Source organism: Leptonotus elevatus, chromosome 3 (assembly GCF_054856555.1).
Source record: "Leptonotus elevatus isolate MCC_2025b chromosome 3, RoL_Lele_1.0, whole genome shotgun sequence".
NCBI lineage: Eukaryota > Metazoa > Chordata > Actinopteri > Syngnathiformes > Syngnathidae > Leptonotus > Leptonotus elevatus.
The window spans coordinates 19,583,017-19,598,658 of NC_141241.1; the positions used below are offsets into that span (position 1 = coordinate 19,583,017).

The 15,642-nt window shown below is 41.2% G+C and overlaps 3 protein-coding genes and 1 non-coding gene across 6 annotated transcripts in view; 3 read left to right on the plus strand and 1 right to left on the minus strand.

Moving 5' to 3' along the window:
• LOC147177228 (KH homology domain-containing protein 4-like) lies at positions 1-8,344 on the plus strand. Its single transcript, XM_086072436.1, has 14 exons — positions 1-142; positions 1,361-1,619; positions 1,714-1,833; positions 1,927-2,003; positions 2,854-2,906; positions 3,011-3,201; positions 3,461-3,669; positions 4,922-4,982; positions 5,221-5,278; positions 5,449-5,684; positions 6,219-6,323; positions 6,573-6,655; positions 6,738-6,877; positions 7,468-8,344. The coding sequence occupies exons 1-14, from the start codon at positions 114-116 to the stop codon at positions 7,596-7,598; spliced, it is 1,752 nt and encodes a 583-aa protein (XP_085928562.1). The 5' UTR covers positions 1-113; the 3' UTR covers positions 7,599-8,344.
• LOC147177229 (small nucleolar RNA SNORA47) lies at positions 3,260-3,392 on the plus strand. The gene has a single exon (XR_015094489.1). It is a non-coding gene; the product is annotated as a small nucleolar RNA SNORA47 (small nucleolar RNA).
• Positions 8,070-14,917, minus strand: fsd2 (fibronectin type III and SPRY domain containing 2). 3 transcript variants are annotated; one of them, XM_086072435.1, is made up of 14 exons: positions 14,799-14,917; positions 13,098-13,182; positions 12,828-12,986; positions 12,520-12,615; positions 12,216-12,449; positions 12,053-12,075; positions 11,849-11,970; positions 11,074-11,238; positions 10,858-10,992; positions 10,587-10,743; positions 9,511-9,644; positions 9,280-9,412; positions 8,911-9,087; positions 8,070-8,632 (listed from the first exon to the last, which is right to left on the minus strand). In XM_086072435.1, exons 3-14 carry the CDS (start codon positions 12,975-12,977, stop codon positions 8,374-8,376), a joined length of 1,785 nt encoding a protein of 594 aa, XP_085928561.1. In that variant the 5' UTR covers positions 12,978-12,986; positions 13,098-13,182; positions 14,799-14,917; the 3' UTR covers positions 8,070-8,373. The 3 variants fall into 3 exon arrangements, with proteins under 3 accessions (XP_085928561.1, XP_085928559.1, XP_085928560.1); XM_086072433.1 differs by having other exon boundaries at positions 14,493-14,839; XM_086072434.1 differs by having other exon boundaries at positions 14,372-14,839.
• Positions 14,152-15,642, plus strand: part of whamm (WASP homolog associated with actin, golgi membranes and microtubules) — a 14,464-nt gene continuing 12,973 nt past the window's right edge. The window contains exon 1 of the mRNA XM_086072431.1: positions 14,152-14,807. Coding sequence (XP_085928557.1) covers positions 14,232-14,807 — 576 coding nt within the window. The 5' untranslated portion in view covers positions 14,152-14,231. The remainder of the gene's footprint in view (positions 14,808-15,642) is intronic.

The following is a 15,642-nucleotide window of genomic DNA, read 5'->3' on the forward strand; positions in this document are numbered from 1 at the left end:
GTACGTCAGAACAAGTCGTCGGCAGCGGAGCGCGCTCTTCTCGATGGCCGCGTTCGTTGTCCAGCGTTGTTACAAACTCTTTTAACTCTCATGCAGGTTCACGTACTCGTGCTATGTCTTCGGGAATGGCCGGACAATCGCCGTAAGTATCTTAAGTCCTCCCTATGGAAATTAATATAAACCGAGTCAATAAACTTGCTGGTTGGCTAGCATGGTTTAGAACCGCGGGCGAGCTAACCAATGCTTGTGGCCTGTTAGCTTTTATTAGCTTTGGAGGAAATCACATGTTGCGTAAACCGTAACGTGGTAGGCCTATTACCTAAAATGTGACTGATTTTATTTTTATTTTTTTAAGCGTCAGTCATCAAATTGAGAATAATTGTCTAAGCGTGTACGTTTGGGCTTTAGGTGACGGCATCTCGATAACTGATGTCTACCTTCCAAACTCAAAATTGTGTTAAAGTACACAATTAAGTTCTTGAAGCTTTAAGACTCCACGCAGTTATTGACCCCCCCCCCCCCCCCCCCCAAACACAAATAACAAGTGTGAAATACTTTGAATAGCCTCAACGCCTTGGGGTATTGTTAGAGTAGACAATATTAAGTATTGTACTCTTTGCGTGTTCAATTAACTGAATGGTGAGATTCTGTTGAAGGAGTTCCTTTGCAAAGGTTTTAATTACCAGAAGCTTCTGGTCCACATAAGACAGACCATCCAAGCGATGTCTCTGTTCAAAATGTGTGTCTCTCTCTTGGCTCACATCGTTATTTATTCACAAAGAGGGTTCATAAAAAGGTCAGCCCACAACACACCTGGTTACAACTGAATACAAGAGAATCCGTTCCCATAGGTATAAATCAGATTAAAAGAATACAATAATAATAAGCCTGACTCCCTTGGTGACACAGCAAAATCCCCGGAAACCTCCCTTTTAGATTACGAATAAATAGACAGACCCGTTGCTCTTTCTCATGAAAGTAACACAGATAAGAATACAGGTCTATTCATACAGCCATACTAAATTAACTAAATTATAAACGGCTAAAATATAATTTAAAACTAAAAAAACAATGTTAATAACTTAACAGTATAAAGCGCCAAATAGATTTCTACCTACCTCTGCTATTAAAGATGGGAAGGTATCGACAAGATAAATGATGTTATCCTAACTCAGATTACTGGGTATTTACATGCAAACTTTGAATTGGTCCTATAAATCATAGTTGCTAACTAACTAGTAAACGTCTAATCATTGAATCTGGTGCGCTCTTTGTAGAGGTATATTTAGTTATACGACCTTAGGTCTTTTGTGTGTGTGTGTGTGTGTGTGTGTGTGTTAATTCTTTATTGTTGTTTCAGGTGTCTAACCAGCCGATGGGATCAACCAGCCCAACCTAAGAAGGGGGACAGTGGGACTTTAGCCCATCACATTTCGGGGAGTGTCGGCTCATCTGGTTCAAGCAGTTCACTTGCTCTCACAGAGCAAAAAGAAAATGTTGGAGCAAAAAACCCAGAACCTCAGGGAGGGGTCGAAATGGCGGCCGCCATGGCCGCTAAAATAAATGCCATGTTGATGGCAAAAGGAAAACTTATGACTCCTCCACCATTGCTTACAAAGGTGGGTGTTAATGTTGATCTAAAAAAACAAAACAATGCAAGTCTTGGTTCCATACTGCCATAATTGTATGGATTTATTTTTAAACTATATGCAGACTCCCCTATGTGTGCCAGTGCTGGCTCCTCCAGAAGAGCTGGTGGTTACAGAGGTTGACATAAATGACGTGCCTCTGAGTTGCAGAGACCTTCTCACTAAAGGCAAAACCCAAGAGGAGGTATGTGAATAGCATTTGTGGAACTTTCACATTAAAAATGCTTTAAAGAGATTGTAACTTGCGGTCGTATATTTCTGGATTCACACTTTTCAGATTAGACTGTGTAGTGGGGCAGTTGTATCAACTAGAGGACTTTACATGTCTGATGTCGAAAGGGAAAAAACAGGAGGGTATGTATTCAGATACACAACTTTTGTATTAAAAATGGTCTCCAATGAATCTGTTGTCATAACCTCTGCAATCCACTAGCGACAGGCCAAAGCACTCTGCCTTTGCCCCAAAGTAAGCTGGGATAGGCTCCGGCTCACCCATGACCCTACAGATATTGTTGAGGAATTGATATTTTTCTGTTTTATATTCATTCTTTATTGTGTAAAGCACTTGATTACAGCTGTGGCAGTTTTTTATGCTCTTGCTGTAGTAGTTTTTTTTTTTTAAAGTGCTCTAGAAATAATTGCAATAGGCATGATGTGAGATGGTGTTTTTGAATAGTTTATTTTTGTTATTTCAATAAAGACTGAGTTTATAATAATAATAATAGTTTTTATTAATCGTTCATGAATTCATTAATTGTGATTTTTTTTCTCCATAATTTACCACCCATACTTTGAATAGTTAGAATAGAAGGGGGTAAATACTTTTTCATGGCACCACTATACTTAATTCCTGCATTGCCCCTGCAAGAGCAGGTGCACTTTTATTGAACACTGGGAGAACAGTAAAACGGAAGTGACTTGCTAATGTCACGTGCCACCCCACCAAGCCCCACTACTCAAACTACTTACTTAGACTCACCTCTCGTGATAAACGGCAACCAACTCATGCTTATCGCTACATTTGATGTAGTTTTCTTCTTTTTTTGTCTTTTTCTTGCTATTGCAATAGTTGTCATGCGGGAAGTAAAATTGAGCTGCCTCCACAGACACACCCAAGCACAAAATGCCTGCTTATGTTCCTTTATGTAAAATGGGTGCAGAACTTCCCTGTTGTCCATGACCTGTCTAATTTGTCTCCTTTTAGACAAAGACCTTTGTATTTGCATGTCCAGGCAAAGACACAGGAGCAGGTCAATAGTAAGTGGCATCTACCCTTTTACCGTCATGCATAATTTGAAAGAATATATATCGCAGAATTTTTAAGCAACTGATTGTTCACCATAACTTTTCTGCCACCATAGAAGCTGTTGCGAGAATAAAAGAGATCATCGCTGAGGATATGTTGAGAGCCTCTGCAGCCTCAGGAGGTCAACCAATGCCCATAATTCCCCCGCTCACACTGTACCCTCAGCCTCCTCGACCCGTCATCCAAACACCCAACAGCAGCTCAACGCAGAGTCACGGGCATCGGCCAGCAGCTCCTCATCCAGGGGTAGGCGGAATTGATCAAAGCCTTTGTAACTCCATATTACTGTGTAGATTTTTAAGGATGGAGGTTTAAGAAAGTGAGGCAAGTGAAGACCATGTTGCCTTCACTGATACCCACCTCCCAAAATAAATAGCAGAGAGAAGATCCTTGGTTGAAAGAAGGGCGCCATGGGTTACTGCATCTGCTGACATCATGTTTTGTTACATGTATTCTCGTACCAAGCCAAAATCTGTGTTTAAAAATGTTAATTCTTTCTTCGTAGAACTTTGTTCACACAAAGATCTTTGTGGGCCTTGAGCAGTCTGTGCCATCATTCAACGTAAATGAAAAAGTTGAAGGTCCCGGAGGAACATACTTGGGTCACATCCAGACAGAAACAGGGGCTCGAGTCTTCCTTAGAGGCAAAAGTTCTGGCTACATTGAACAGGCATCCAAACGGGAGTCTTTTGAACCGCTTTACGTCTACATCAGGTAATATATCATTTTTGCTTTCTAATGTTGAAACAAGAATATAAAAAAAAGTTTGAGAAAAACTCCCAGTTATCAACTGTTGAATTTAAAGTATGCTTCAGGATTGGATATTACTGAAAACTGTCATAGCATTAGATCAGCAAGTGTGCTGTGAGAAGTTAGCCAATTTAACTTAGTTTGTCCAAAGTTACGACAGATCAGTTCTACATATAGCTATAGCGAACAGTTAAATGGTCTTCCTCCAGATGGCAATACATTTGCATCCACTTGTTGCTGGTCATGCATCAAAATAATATATTTGTGTTTAATGAAGCGAGCCCAGATTTAACATTTGATGAACTGAGACGAGAACATTATTACAGTAATTTCTGGACTATAAGCCGCTACTTTTTTCACTTGCAATTTACCCCGCGGCTAATGCAAAGGTGCGGCTTATTCATCAGATCACAAGGGGGCGCACTATAAAAGAAGCACAAGAGCATCAGGCAGAGCAAACCAAGTGAGCCCAAATACAGTAGGAGAGACGGAACAAGAGCGAGACAATTTGCGCTCTCGTTATGGTGAATAAAGTAGCGGGAACCCGGTACGGTAACGTTAAAAAAACCTGCGGCTTATATGTGTAACAAACTCGAGTATTCCCCAAATTTAGCTAGCGCGGCTTATAGTCAGGAGTGCCTTGTAGTTCAGAAATTACTGTATTCATTTTTTTATACATACTTGTGACATTGAGTGGCACATTCAATGAGGTTTTCTAATGTAGAATTATTAGAATATATGCCTTGGCTCATAAACATGATAATTTTTTATTGGTATTGAAATAATGATTAACGATTATTCATTTATTTCTAAATTAAGTATTCAACTTAAAAAAAAAACACTAAGGGAGAGCAGAATCAAAAACACGTCACACACTTTGTGCACAAGCAACATGGTGCATTCATGGCACTTTTCCAACGTCGGAACTTGCAGAGCCGCTGCACTCTTTGGTGCATTAATAGTTTGCCTTCGATAATAGTGCTTTTAAGATTGTGAGAAGCTAAAATTGAAATCATGATTCAAGGCCTAGCCTTAGTTTGCTGCAGCGTTAGTGGCACTTTAGAAATAGTTTAGATCGCAATTACTTTTCTTTTTAGGCCTTGCGAAGTTTGCAAAACAATTTATTGACCCCCACATTGCATACAAAACAAGTTGTTTGGTACTTAATCCCTTTTAGTTCTGGCGTCATGCTCTAACAATGGCATCTATGTTGCAGCCACCCCAACGCAGCTGGCCTGGAGGCAGCCAAGCGGCTTGCAGAAAGTCTGTTAGAAACTGTAAGTTGATCACTTGTCTGAATGAATTGCACGGAGGTTTAAGAAGGTGAAGCTATCAAAGCATATAGTTATCACTGATACCCACCTCCAAGAGTAACAGCGGCAGTGTGAACCACCTGATCTCCAGACATAGGTCCCGAGTGCTCTGCACCTACCCACAATGCATTTCAACTGTCAATCAACCGCTGTTTTGCAGTGTTTATTGTTCATTCCCTCTCGTTTTCACCTCCATCTACAGGTGAGAGCTGAGCACGCTCGCTTAAAGTCGTCATACACGGCCACCACCTCAGCTCAATGTGAGTTTCCTTCCACCTTTTTTTTTTTTTGGACTGAACAGGGATGACAATATTAGACGTTAACTTCATCCTGTCTTTTTTAGTGAGTGGTCCAACTGTAGGTTGGTCACAGCCTGTTAATGATGTATGTGACTGACACCGTTAACGCCACACTCTATACTTTTTTTCAGCATATGCAGCTCATGGATTTCCACCTAATAGCAATTACTCTAGCCAGTCTTGCTGGTATAACTACCCAGCCAATGGGTATGCTGGAGGCTATTCAGCGTACCCAGGAGCCGGTGGTTATTGGAGTAATGCAAATGGTCCCCCAAGTCATTCTAACATGTCGACAACCCCTCCATCTTCTCAGGCAATGGTTCAGTATCCGGTGTGTCCACGGAATCCAAATCCCTATCTTGTGGAGGTAATCCGGACTGTTACCGTTGGTTGCTAGAGCTTTTTTGTATGTTAACCTTATTTTGAATACTTGCTCAATAAAATAAAATACTCGGGACACTTGTCTCTCATCAACCCAATCACAAACAGTTCATATAAAGCACCAAATCAATTAACACAATACAGCTCATGATATTTGAATAAGGTCATATTAATGGAAACCTATTAACTACAGAACTCAAATGATGTACAGCAAATATCATTCTGCCTGCTATGTACAGTATTTATTAATTTGTCAAACCTGATTGACGAATAAAACTTGAAGGGTGCATTCAAGTCATTTTTGGAGGTCTTCAACATGCAGCTATTCAAAAATTAAGGCAAGAATTATTAGGTACACCAGATTCTGATGTAGACATACGTCATTCATTAGCTATAATTGTTTGTGGTTAGAAAATGCCAAGACGAGTAAACTCATCTTTTGTTTTTAAGTATCAGTGACTTCTACCTGCCAAATGGCTTGTAAGATTCATATAAATGTGTGGGTAATATTGTGTTAAAGGGTGTTGGTCGCGCCACTACAGCGGACCCTGTAGGATCTGTGCACGCTCAGCCGGACGCAGGAAGTTCAAATCAGCAGGTCCGTGAAAGCTCAGAGGAAGAACAGGTTAGATGAAGATTCATGCCTGCACTCATTCTGAAAGTCATATGGTGAATATTGCAGAGACTTTGGAATTGGATAGGAAGGGTAACAGTTTAATAAACCTCACTTGGTGTATGTAGATCAGCATTGAGGAAATGAGCACTCAAGATTAGATTTTTATTCATTAAAAAATAAAGATGTAAACTATGTATAAATTGTAATCTTCTGAGGACAAAATAATGACCGTGGCAAACATTTTGGGCTTTCGTTCAGCCTGCCAGCTGCTCTCAGGAGACTCCTGCTCTTCAAGAGATTACATTACCTCCCCCTGTCATCCAAGAAAAAACAGTAGAGAGGTTTGTCCTTTTGAAGTTCCCCATGTAATTCTTCCCTATTGATCTCTTTGGTCTTCATAAATATTTTGGCTTGACTCTTTAGGATCCTTATGCCTCCGCCGCCGCCTCCCTTCGCCGCTCTCACCTCTGGCCCTCTGAAGCGAATGAGTGACATGTTGACCCAAGATCGTGACATGTTGACCCAAGATCGTGACAGTCCGGCCAACAGTGCCGCGTCTCCGGGTACGCACCCATTTCTTTGCTACTGTTCTGAGAGATGAAGCGTACAACTCGGGACCTTTTCACGTTGACGTTGCACATGCTTCCAGGTGGCAAAAGCTTTAGCTTTCTCCAGTGGTCGCAGTAGTAAACTCCTAAATTGATTCATTATATTATTTACTTGTCATCTCTGCCGTTGTATTTTGAATGTTTGAAGTGTCAGTTGTGCAGTGCTTTTGCCAGCCATAGGGAAGTGTGATGTCTTGATAAATTGGTCAGTTGAGAAATTGTCTTTTGAATGAAATGGCATCTCCACCCCCCTGTGGAGGAAAGGAGGAGTGAAGACCTGTGAGATTTTCTCAACTGCTAAAAGCTACTAACATTGTCTTCTTCTATATGTCTTTTTGTCTTTCCCTTGTTCTCTCTCTCTCTCTCTCCACATGTCCACGGACGGGGCTGCCATGAACGTCTTGACCTGCCTGACCGGATGATCAAACCAACTGTAAACCACCTCTAACTGGGGGTTCTTCGGATGGGTTTCTTTTGGGGGTGGGGATTTCTCTCTCTCCCTCCCCATCTCCCTTCTGTTTGTCTCTTATACTGTGTCGCAACAGGTCTTGTTGAAGATGTGTGTGAGAAGAAGCCCAAAGTGGTGATGGATGCATCAGGGCTGGTGCCCTATGGCGGCGACTCTTCCGACGAGGAAGAGGAGAGGACGCGTAGCAGTAAGAGCAGTAACTCATGACCCCTTCAGAGATGCACTTGAATCCCCCCCTAAAAAGAAAAACCTGCTTCCATACTATAACACACTGACTGACTTGAGACGATGTGTGTTTCAAAAGGAAGACATATTTTCAGTGCCCGTTCAGGCAGGAAATGTTAAAGTAAAGAAATGTACAGTTTTACCTCATGTAATCGCAATTCGCTTCTTGCGAATTAACTTTCTCAGATTTTGGAGGGAATTATTCTCTGCTATTTGCCGAAAATCCCACATATTAGCCGTTTTGGTGCTCAGGCCAAAGCTGCCATCCCGTGGCATCTATAGGCAATTATTATTTTTGGGCTGTCAATAACTTGTGGATTTTCAAATAGCAGAGGAATGCTGATGTCCACCGACTACTTCATGAACTCGTTTTTGTTTTTTTGTTCAATACAAATTTAGTAATTTGATGAAGCAATGGTCATAAAGAAAATGTATACAGTACACCTGAGTACCAGGAAAGTTGCATCCCTTGCTTCCCGTTTTAACGGCGGTGTGCTTTGGATGGATTTTTTTTTTTATTTAATTTTTTTATGTGCATACAATTGTTAAACAACCAGTTTTATTCAACATTTTTTTTGTTCATCACAAATCAGCCCCATTAATTTGGTCTGAATTGACTACAGATCAGTAACAGATGGCATAACCACATTAGAGCTTTTTCTTCTCTCAGAAAATGGATGTCTGTTCCCATGGAATAATATAATAAAAAGGCCTAAAATTTACACTTATTTCATCTGACTCATTTATGTAAATGTATTTAAGCATACCCTATGAATGTGTATTTTGGAGCCTCGGTGCCATTATGTATGGTCAGAGCTCCTGGGCTGTCTAAGCCAAAGCAAGGCTGGACATAACGCTGAAATTGACACTGGAAGGTATGCAGGTGTTGTTCCAGATCCACGTTAAAAAAGGACAGAGTCTCTCGCTCATAGTCCAAAGCCAACCCTATTCGGACTGGGTTCACTGTGATCCTCAAGTCGGGGCTCTGGCCGTTGTGCAGAAACTCATACTTGTGCCTGGAAAAAGAAGAAAGATTGTTTGCTTATAGCCACCGAGTTATTTAATTATATTGTTGGTTCTCCATAGTTGATCAAGTTAAGATTAAAACAAGTCGGTAGTTGATTACTACTGAGGACGGTGTACTAATACTTGAACCTTAAACTTGATATCAAATAAATGCTCAAACATTATCTAAATGATTCTAGTTGGTTTTGAAGGATGTCCATGCTATTCTGTACAGAATATGGTGTGTAAATGCAGTAAATAACTTTGCAATGATGTGATGCTATGGTACCTAGTAGTAGTGAGGATGTGTCTCATACACCAAGAGGTGTTGTTGCCTCCCAGGTAGGAATTTCTCTCCATGTCTTCGTATGCTACTCCAATCCTGAACTCTGTCCTGTCGTCCACCTCCACTTCCCAGTAATGCCTAGCTCGCACCGGAGTCAGATCCCCAAGGACTGCTACACACCTGATACACATGGTAAGAATGTTTACTGAAAAAGAGCTCCATAAGAAAATCTTGGTAACATTTCACATTCCCCCAATTCACACATGTAATTGATCCAATTTGAATTCCCATAATCTGTATTTGAATCAATTCAGTGTCAGCCCCTAAAACATTCCCACACATTTTTGACAAGAATTGCATTTTCTGAATTACCTCGTGAAGTTGTTGTCATCTAAGGCCATAGCGCTGATTGGCAGTTCTTCATCTCCATAGAAAATTGTGAAACCATCCTCAGAGATGGACAGGCATGGATGGGCAGTGTCCTCGAGGAGATGGAAAAATGTGCCTGCCAACACAAGAACAAAACATTTTTAGATTGTGTTTAGTTGCACAGTACTCTGAATAGAAAACACATTGGGAGAATGCTCTTGTGTTGCTTCTCACCAGAGGTGGCGATGACTATGGCCTCACTTCTGTCACTGGGCCCACCAATATTGACCGCTCTCACAGAGATGAGGTAATGATGGCCTGCTTGAAGCTGAATCAGACACTGACATGTGGGCACTGCTACTATAGATCTGGGAATTTGGACATATACTAGGTCAGATGTTTTCAGTTTGTCCAACTCATAGCAGGACTTTTTTGCATTCATCAAAAAAAAAAACATGATTCTGGACTCACTGGAAGTTACTGTTCAACAAAAATGCAACAACTCTGAAATGACGAGACAAAAAAAAAAAAAGAAAATGGCCCCAACTGCTGAGGATAAGGGCTGTAGCTAAGAATAGATTTTTCTGGGACAGAGTGTATCTTGATTCAGCAGCCCAATAACCACGGGACCTCAGGACCGCCTCTTCAAGCTCTAACATTGGCTTGTTTATGGAAGCACGGACACACACCAAAAAAAAAAAAGCCCAAAGAAGATGGATAACAGGAGGTACATAGCCTGCTGCTAATTTGTGATTTCAGTGGACCAATTTTGTGTTAAATGAAAATTAGGACTGCTTCTTCGTTTGCTGCTAAGCACAGTTGACGTACCTTTTTGCAAGGCATTGAAGCCTCATACTGCAATGGTTGACCCTGAGGCCAACAAAGCCTTTTTCTGCTGGCCTAAACACTGTTCACAAGTTCACAACCTAAATTATTACATTTGTTCCTGAAAATTGCGTTACTTCCAACCGATTATTCTCTTGGCCAATTGCTTCCAGTAAATTTATCTGTAAATTTTTTGTATTCCCCCCCGCCCCCCGAGATTCCAGCCTCGGTGTTGCCATTACAATCTATAAGAATTTGTAGTTGTGGACAATGTAACTAAACTATATTAGCGATTATGGAATTTTTTTAAAAAAAAATTTACCAAGTAGATTTCAGTCAAATGTCCCGAGACCAGCGAGCCGGCTCATGATTACATCAGCATTTTACCACCCTAGTTGGTCAGAGGCTCAGAGCAAGTTCAAATACTAATTGGGAAGCCCTATTATAAATCGTCTATATTTCAGTGTGATGTAATGCACTCTTACTCAGTGACCCCTTTCTCAGCGCCATCCGGCCCATTCAGTTCAGTGAGCTCCACAGTATAGGAGTCAACAGGGTCAGGGTTTCCCGACTCCCAGCGTATGAGAGCAGCCTCAGGACAGCTGCAACACTGCCTCTGCTTGATCACTGGAGGTGACGGAACTGCAGAGAAATAATGGAAAAAAGAGCCTATTTAGATATATGATTTCAAATGTAGAGTATACAATAATCAAGTGTTAGTGCTTCATTACTTCCCACCACTGACTTATACTTTACCTGTCATGTATAAGGCCTTCTCACTGGCCGGGCTGATGCCGGTTGTGTTGGTGGCGGTCACCCAGAGCTCATATTGAGCACCAGGTAGAAGCCCTTTCACAGTGCAGTGTGTCTCTTTCACTTTTGACTTGCTGACTAAAAGGGAAAGAAACTGATACTTAAAATCTATTTAAAAAAAAAAACGCATCAAGAGCTGATGGTGTGACGTCAGCGTACCATGTGGGGCAGTGGTGCTGTCCAGAGGCGCATCCTGCAACACGGGTCTGTAGTACAGCTCATAGAACTCCACTGTGTCATCAGAGAACAGACTCCAGCACACACGTAGAGATGTCTGGGTGGCCGAGTTTGCCATTTGTGGGTTGATAACTGGGGCAGATGGAGCTGAGGACATACTGTGGTCTTTACTTGGCAGCCATTGTTGCATAGTTAGTTATATACAGTAAAGTATCTCACAAGAGTGTGCCCCTCACCCCTTTGTCAAAATATTGTCATTAGAAAACACTGGAGAAATGACACTATGCTATATGTAAAGTAGTGTTCATCTTGTGAAAGTTATTTTGTCCCCTCAACACACAGCTGCAACAAAAGGGAGTACACTTCCTGGTGAAAACTCTTTGTAACGTTATGAATCACATAAAACCCATATTGTATTTGTAATTATATCCTCTCAGTATTAGTATTGCTGTTTTAGACTGATGTTTTATTTTATCATCTATAAATTGGATTGTGCTTTTAGGTCAAATATTTATAGATTGAATTTAATATTACGTTTATTGTGGTTGTCTTGGCTAAATTTGGAACTAGAATTTAGTGCATTTCCGCACCACTAAGAATCAACTAAAGTATAAAATAACTAACATTGACAATTAAACCAGGTACAGTTCTTGTCTTGGACTTAATTACACCCTGCGGGTATACCTAAAATTGCTGTGGTTTTTTTTGTCGGGTATGATGAAGTAATTAAACTGCAAGACCAGAAAGGAAATCGAACCTGGAACAATGTTGATGGAATCCATCATGCTTTTGACATCTGACAGGTCAGCGAGCGGCGTTTCAAATTCTAGATTTGTCGCCAGCGTGAAGTCCATCTCCTCTTTGGCAAACTCCTCAATTCTGATAAATTACAAAAATTCATGTTGTATAAGAGTTGGACTACTTGTGATCATTTATGTGCACTGGACGGTATCTTTCTTACCGTTTAATGGTGGGAACAACTGCCTGTTATAACATTTAAAAAAGAGAAACCATTTAATACATGAAGATGAATGATAAATCGAGATCAACGGAAATATAGCCACACAAAAAGATAATTGGATGGACTGCGGGATGGCTAGATACATGGAATGATGAATAAATACCTTGAGAAAAAGCCTGTTGTCCTGGCTACGATAAACCTCCTTAGCTTCCTCGATGAGCTCCTTGGAGGCGTCCAGCGCGTGCCCACAGGACAGCAGCTGAGCGTACAGAGCTTCCAGCTTCCTCTTCTTTTCGTCTTCTAATCGAGCCGCGCGCTCGTCATAACGCTGCGATATTGTCTGAAGGACGTCGGTGTAGTGGTGTTCCAAGTGTTGCTCACGTCGGCCAAAATTCTCCTGCGTGTACGCAGTTGCAGAGATTGACAACTATTGTGAAATATTTTCTTCCTCTTGGGAGACATTTTACCTCGACAGTGAGAAAGATTTCTTCCAGGTGTCCTGCAAAGTTCTCCATCTCAGCCACCTTCTCTTGCAACTGATTCCTGGTGCTGTCCATGTCACTCTGCAAGGGTTTGAACACTTAAAATGGGCCCTTTAATCAAGACACTTTACCGTATGTGAGCATTTATTCGAAATCCTTGATATGCAGCAGGTCCATTATATGTCCCTGATCGCTAGACAATTCAGTGGACTTAGAATTCCTGTATTATACTGGTAACATAGTTTCCCCTGCTTACTAAACGGAAGCGGTAGTAAACAAGTTCAGCTTCCTACCTCAATACGACGAGCACTGGTAAACACATCATGTCCATCCTTCGCCCCAGGGGACTTCTGAGGGCTGGCCATGTCTCTGTTCAACTCCTGGAGTTCAGTTTCTTCTGCAATCACATTCAGTCTAGTTCCCCTAATCTCATACAGATCCATGGGGAGTGACTGTGGGAGGACATTAGAACATTGCTAAATTGCATAAATGCTAAGACTATCTGGACAAAATGACCACAATAATGAATGCAGAAATTAATGAAAAACTGGAAGGATATTTACCGCAATGAATCAGCTTTTATGCACCCATTGCAGGCCAACGTGTAAGACAAACCAACTCTGAGCAGAGCAGCAACACACGCAGAAGCTGTGACAGAAATAGATGAGGCATGCGCACACACTGATCAAATGTCAAAAACATGTCAACATCCTGAGAATATAGGGGCCGACGCACTCTATGTTGCTTATTGAATAAAATATACATTTGTAACAATAAAGAAATGAAAGTGAACATGCGAAGTGTTTAAAATTCTGTTCATTCTGACATCACAGGGTGGAAATCCCCACACTCGTGAGTCCTGACTAAAGTTGAACACGAATTCCGGAGGGTGCTTTCACTGACTATCGTACTTTCCGATTTTAATCGATCTCACATTCATTTTCCTTTTGTGCTTTGTCAACAGCTGTTATTTTTGGATTAATTAAATGGTAGCTCTTAGACTAGAAAGTGAAAGTTTCCTAAATAGTAATTCACAATACACACATATTTAGAAGCTATAGCCACTAGTTTGAGCACTTTTGTAATTGTAGAGGCCAAACGTAACTAGTATTAATCTTACGATAAATTTGGTGTTAAAATATTTATGCAAGTTCTCGTTTTACAGATGTGGTATACGTTATTTTTGGCTGACTGCAGTTTCCTGTTTGTAAAATGAATGGATGGATGGATTGAGATTCCCATCCAGCAGTCATTTGGTAGGCCACGGAGTGTAAGTGAATGATGGAAATAAATAGATAGAACTAATAACGGATGAAAGAAAACATGTTGGGGACCACAGATTTTTGTTTCTGTCAAATGTGACCTTAATACAGGTCTTCTCACTTATCACACCGACCCCACCCCCAAAAGATGAAAATATTTGGCAAAAACATGATCCCTGGGGTCACAGTCACACGCCCCATGGATGATGATAATAATAATAATAATTATTATTTAGCACGAGAAAACTCCGCGTGCAATGATATCGACGTATTTTTGTGTATGCGAGTTGCTTTGATGAAGCAATAAGCTTTGTTTGTAAAATCCCAATTCTTTCTGTGGTCCTTGAATGCCTCCCGCGTCACGCAAATGGCGGACGTTGTAAACAGAGCCCCAGGTTTGAGGAGGAGGCCCGTGTCCAAACATCATCTTCAACGATGAACAACGTCGAGTGTGAGCGCCCGGACAGCCTGGACGAATGGGTCGCGGTAAAAAGTAACATATTCGACGAAGCCGAGGTGTTTAAGCTGGGTTTTATCGTCCAGTGGAACGTCATCGAGTGTAAATTCGCGGTCACCTGCCACAACAGGACTTTACAGCGGCGGAGGCGTAAAGAAGAATTTAACGTGACGGCTGAGCATCAAAGCAGCTGGGCCGGACTCTTCTCGGTGAGCGATTTAAAACACATCAATCAGCACCTAACTTGTGTCGACGATGTGTTGGCGGCTTGCTTTCCCGACTTGTCAGAGTTCGAAGACGGCAGCTTTTGGGATTTGCTCTTCCCAAGTCGGAAGTACGCTTCGGACGACGAGCGCAGGGACTCGGACGTGTCGTGTCGGAAGCTGGAAAAGTACTTCAGCACCGCCATCGACGTTTGCGGGAGAACTATAGTGCTCGACACGCTTTTCTCCCAGGATGAGCGGGATGTGGACGATTACTTTGAGAACCTCCAGGAGTTCAAGAGGAAGAGCATGCACGACGAGATGTCAAGGGCGAAGGGTCACCTGCGGCAGGTAGCATATGCATAATGTACACACAACCTATATTGACCGCACTTTTCAGAGTCTTCATTGGCTGTTAGACCATGACGTCACACGCGCTTCAGGGTGGCAAAAAACACCACTAGGAAACTATCCATCTATTAGTTGTTTGACCGGTGTCGGTACCAGATGTAATCGGCCTGCCAAATTGTATCGGGGTCGCCTAACGAACACGTTACGCTATAGGATTGGTTAGAAAGTATCCAATTGACGACAAACATTGGAAATGAAATATTAAAGATATAATTTAAATAACAAAATGTACGGGCTGAAATTGTAAAAACGTAAATAAACCTAAGAATATACAAGTAATATATATTGAATAAATAATAAAATAAATTGAATACATGATAAATACACACATTATTTGCCTGAAATGAGACAAATATTGTCAGTTTAGATCGCTAATGTGGTCCTATAAGACTATTTTTGTGATGTATTGTGATTTGTGAACTGCTGAAAAAAAAAAACGTAGTGAACACGTCTGAATCGCGCATTTCGTTAGCGTTGCTGTACTGACGTCATTGGCAAGCTCGGCGGCGCTTCAATCTATTTTATTTATTTATTTCTTAAATCTTCAAGTATCCTGCTTTTATATTCTTAGGTTTATTTACGTTATGACAATTTCAGTCCATACGTTTTGTTATTTAAATGACATCTTTAATATTTTCTTTGCAATGTTTTGACGTCAACCAGATTTTTTTGTCCAAATAACTTTATTCAACAATGGGCTCTTTGCACAAATACACTACTTCCTGAACTCAATACCACTCTGACCTTTTTTTCTATTATGCTGCATGTTTTCCAG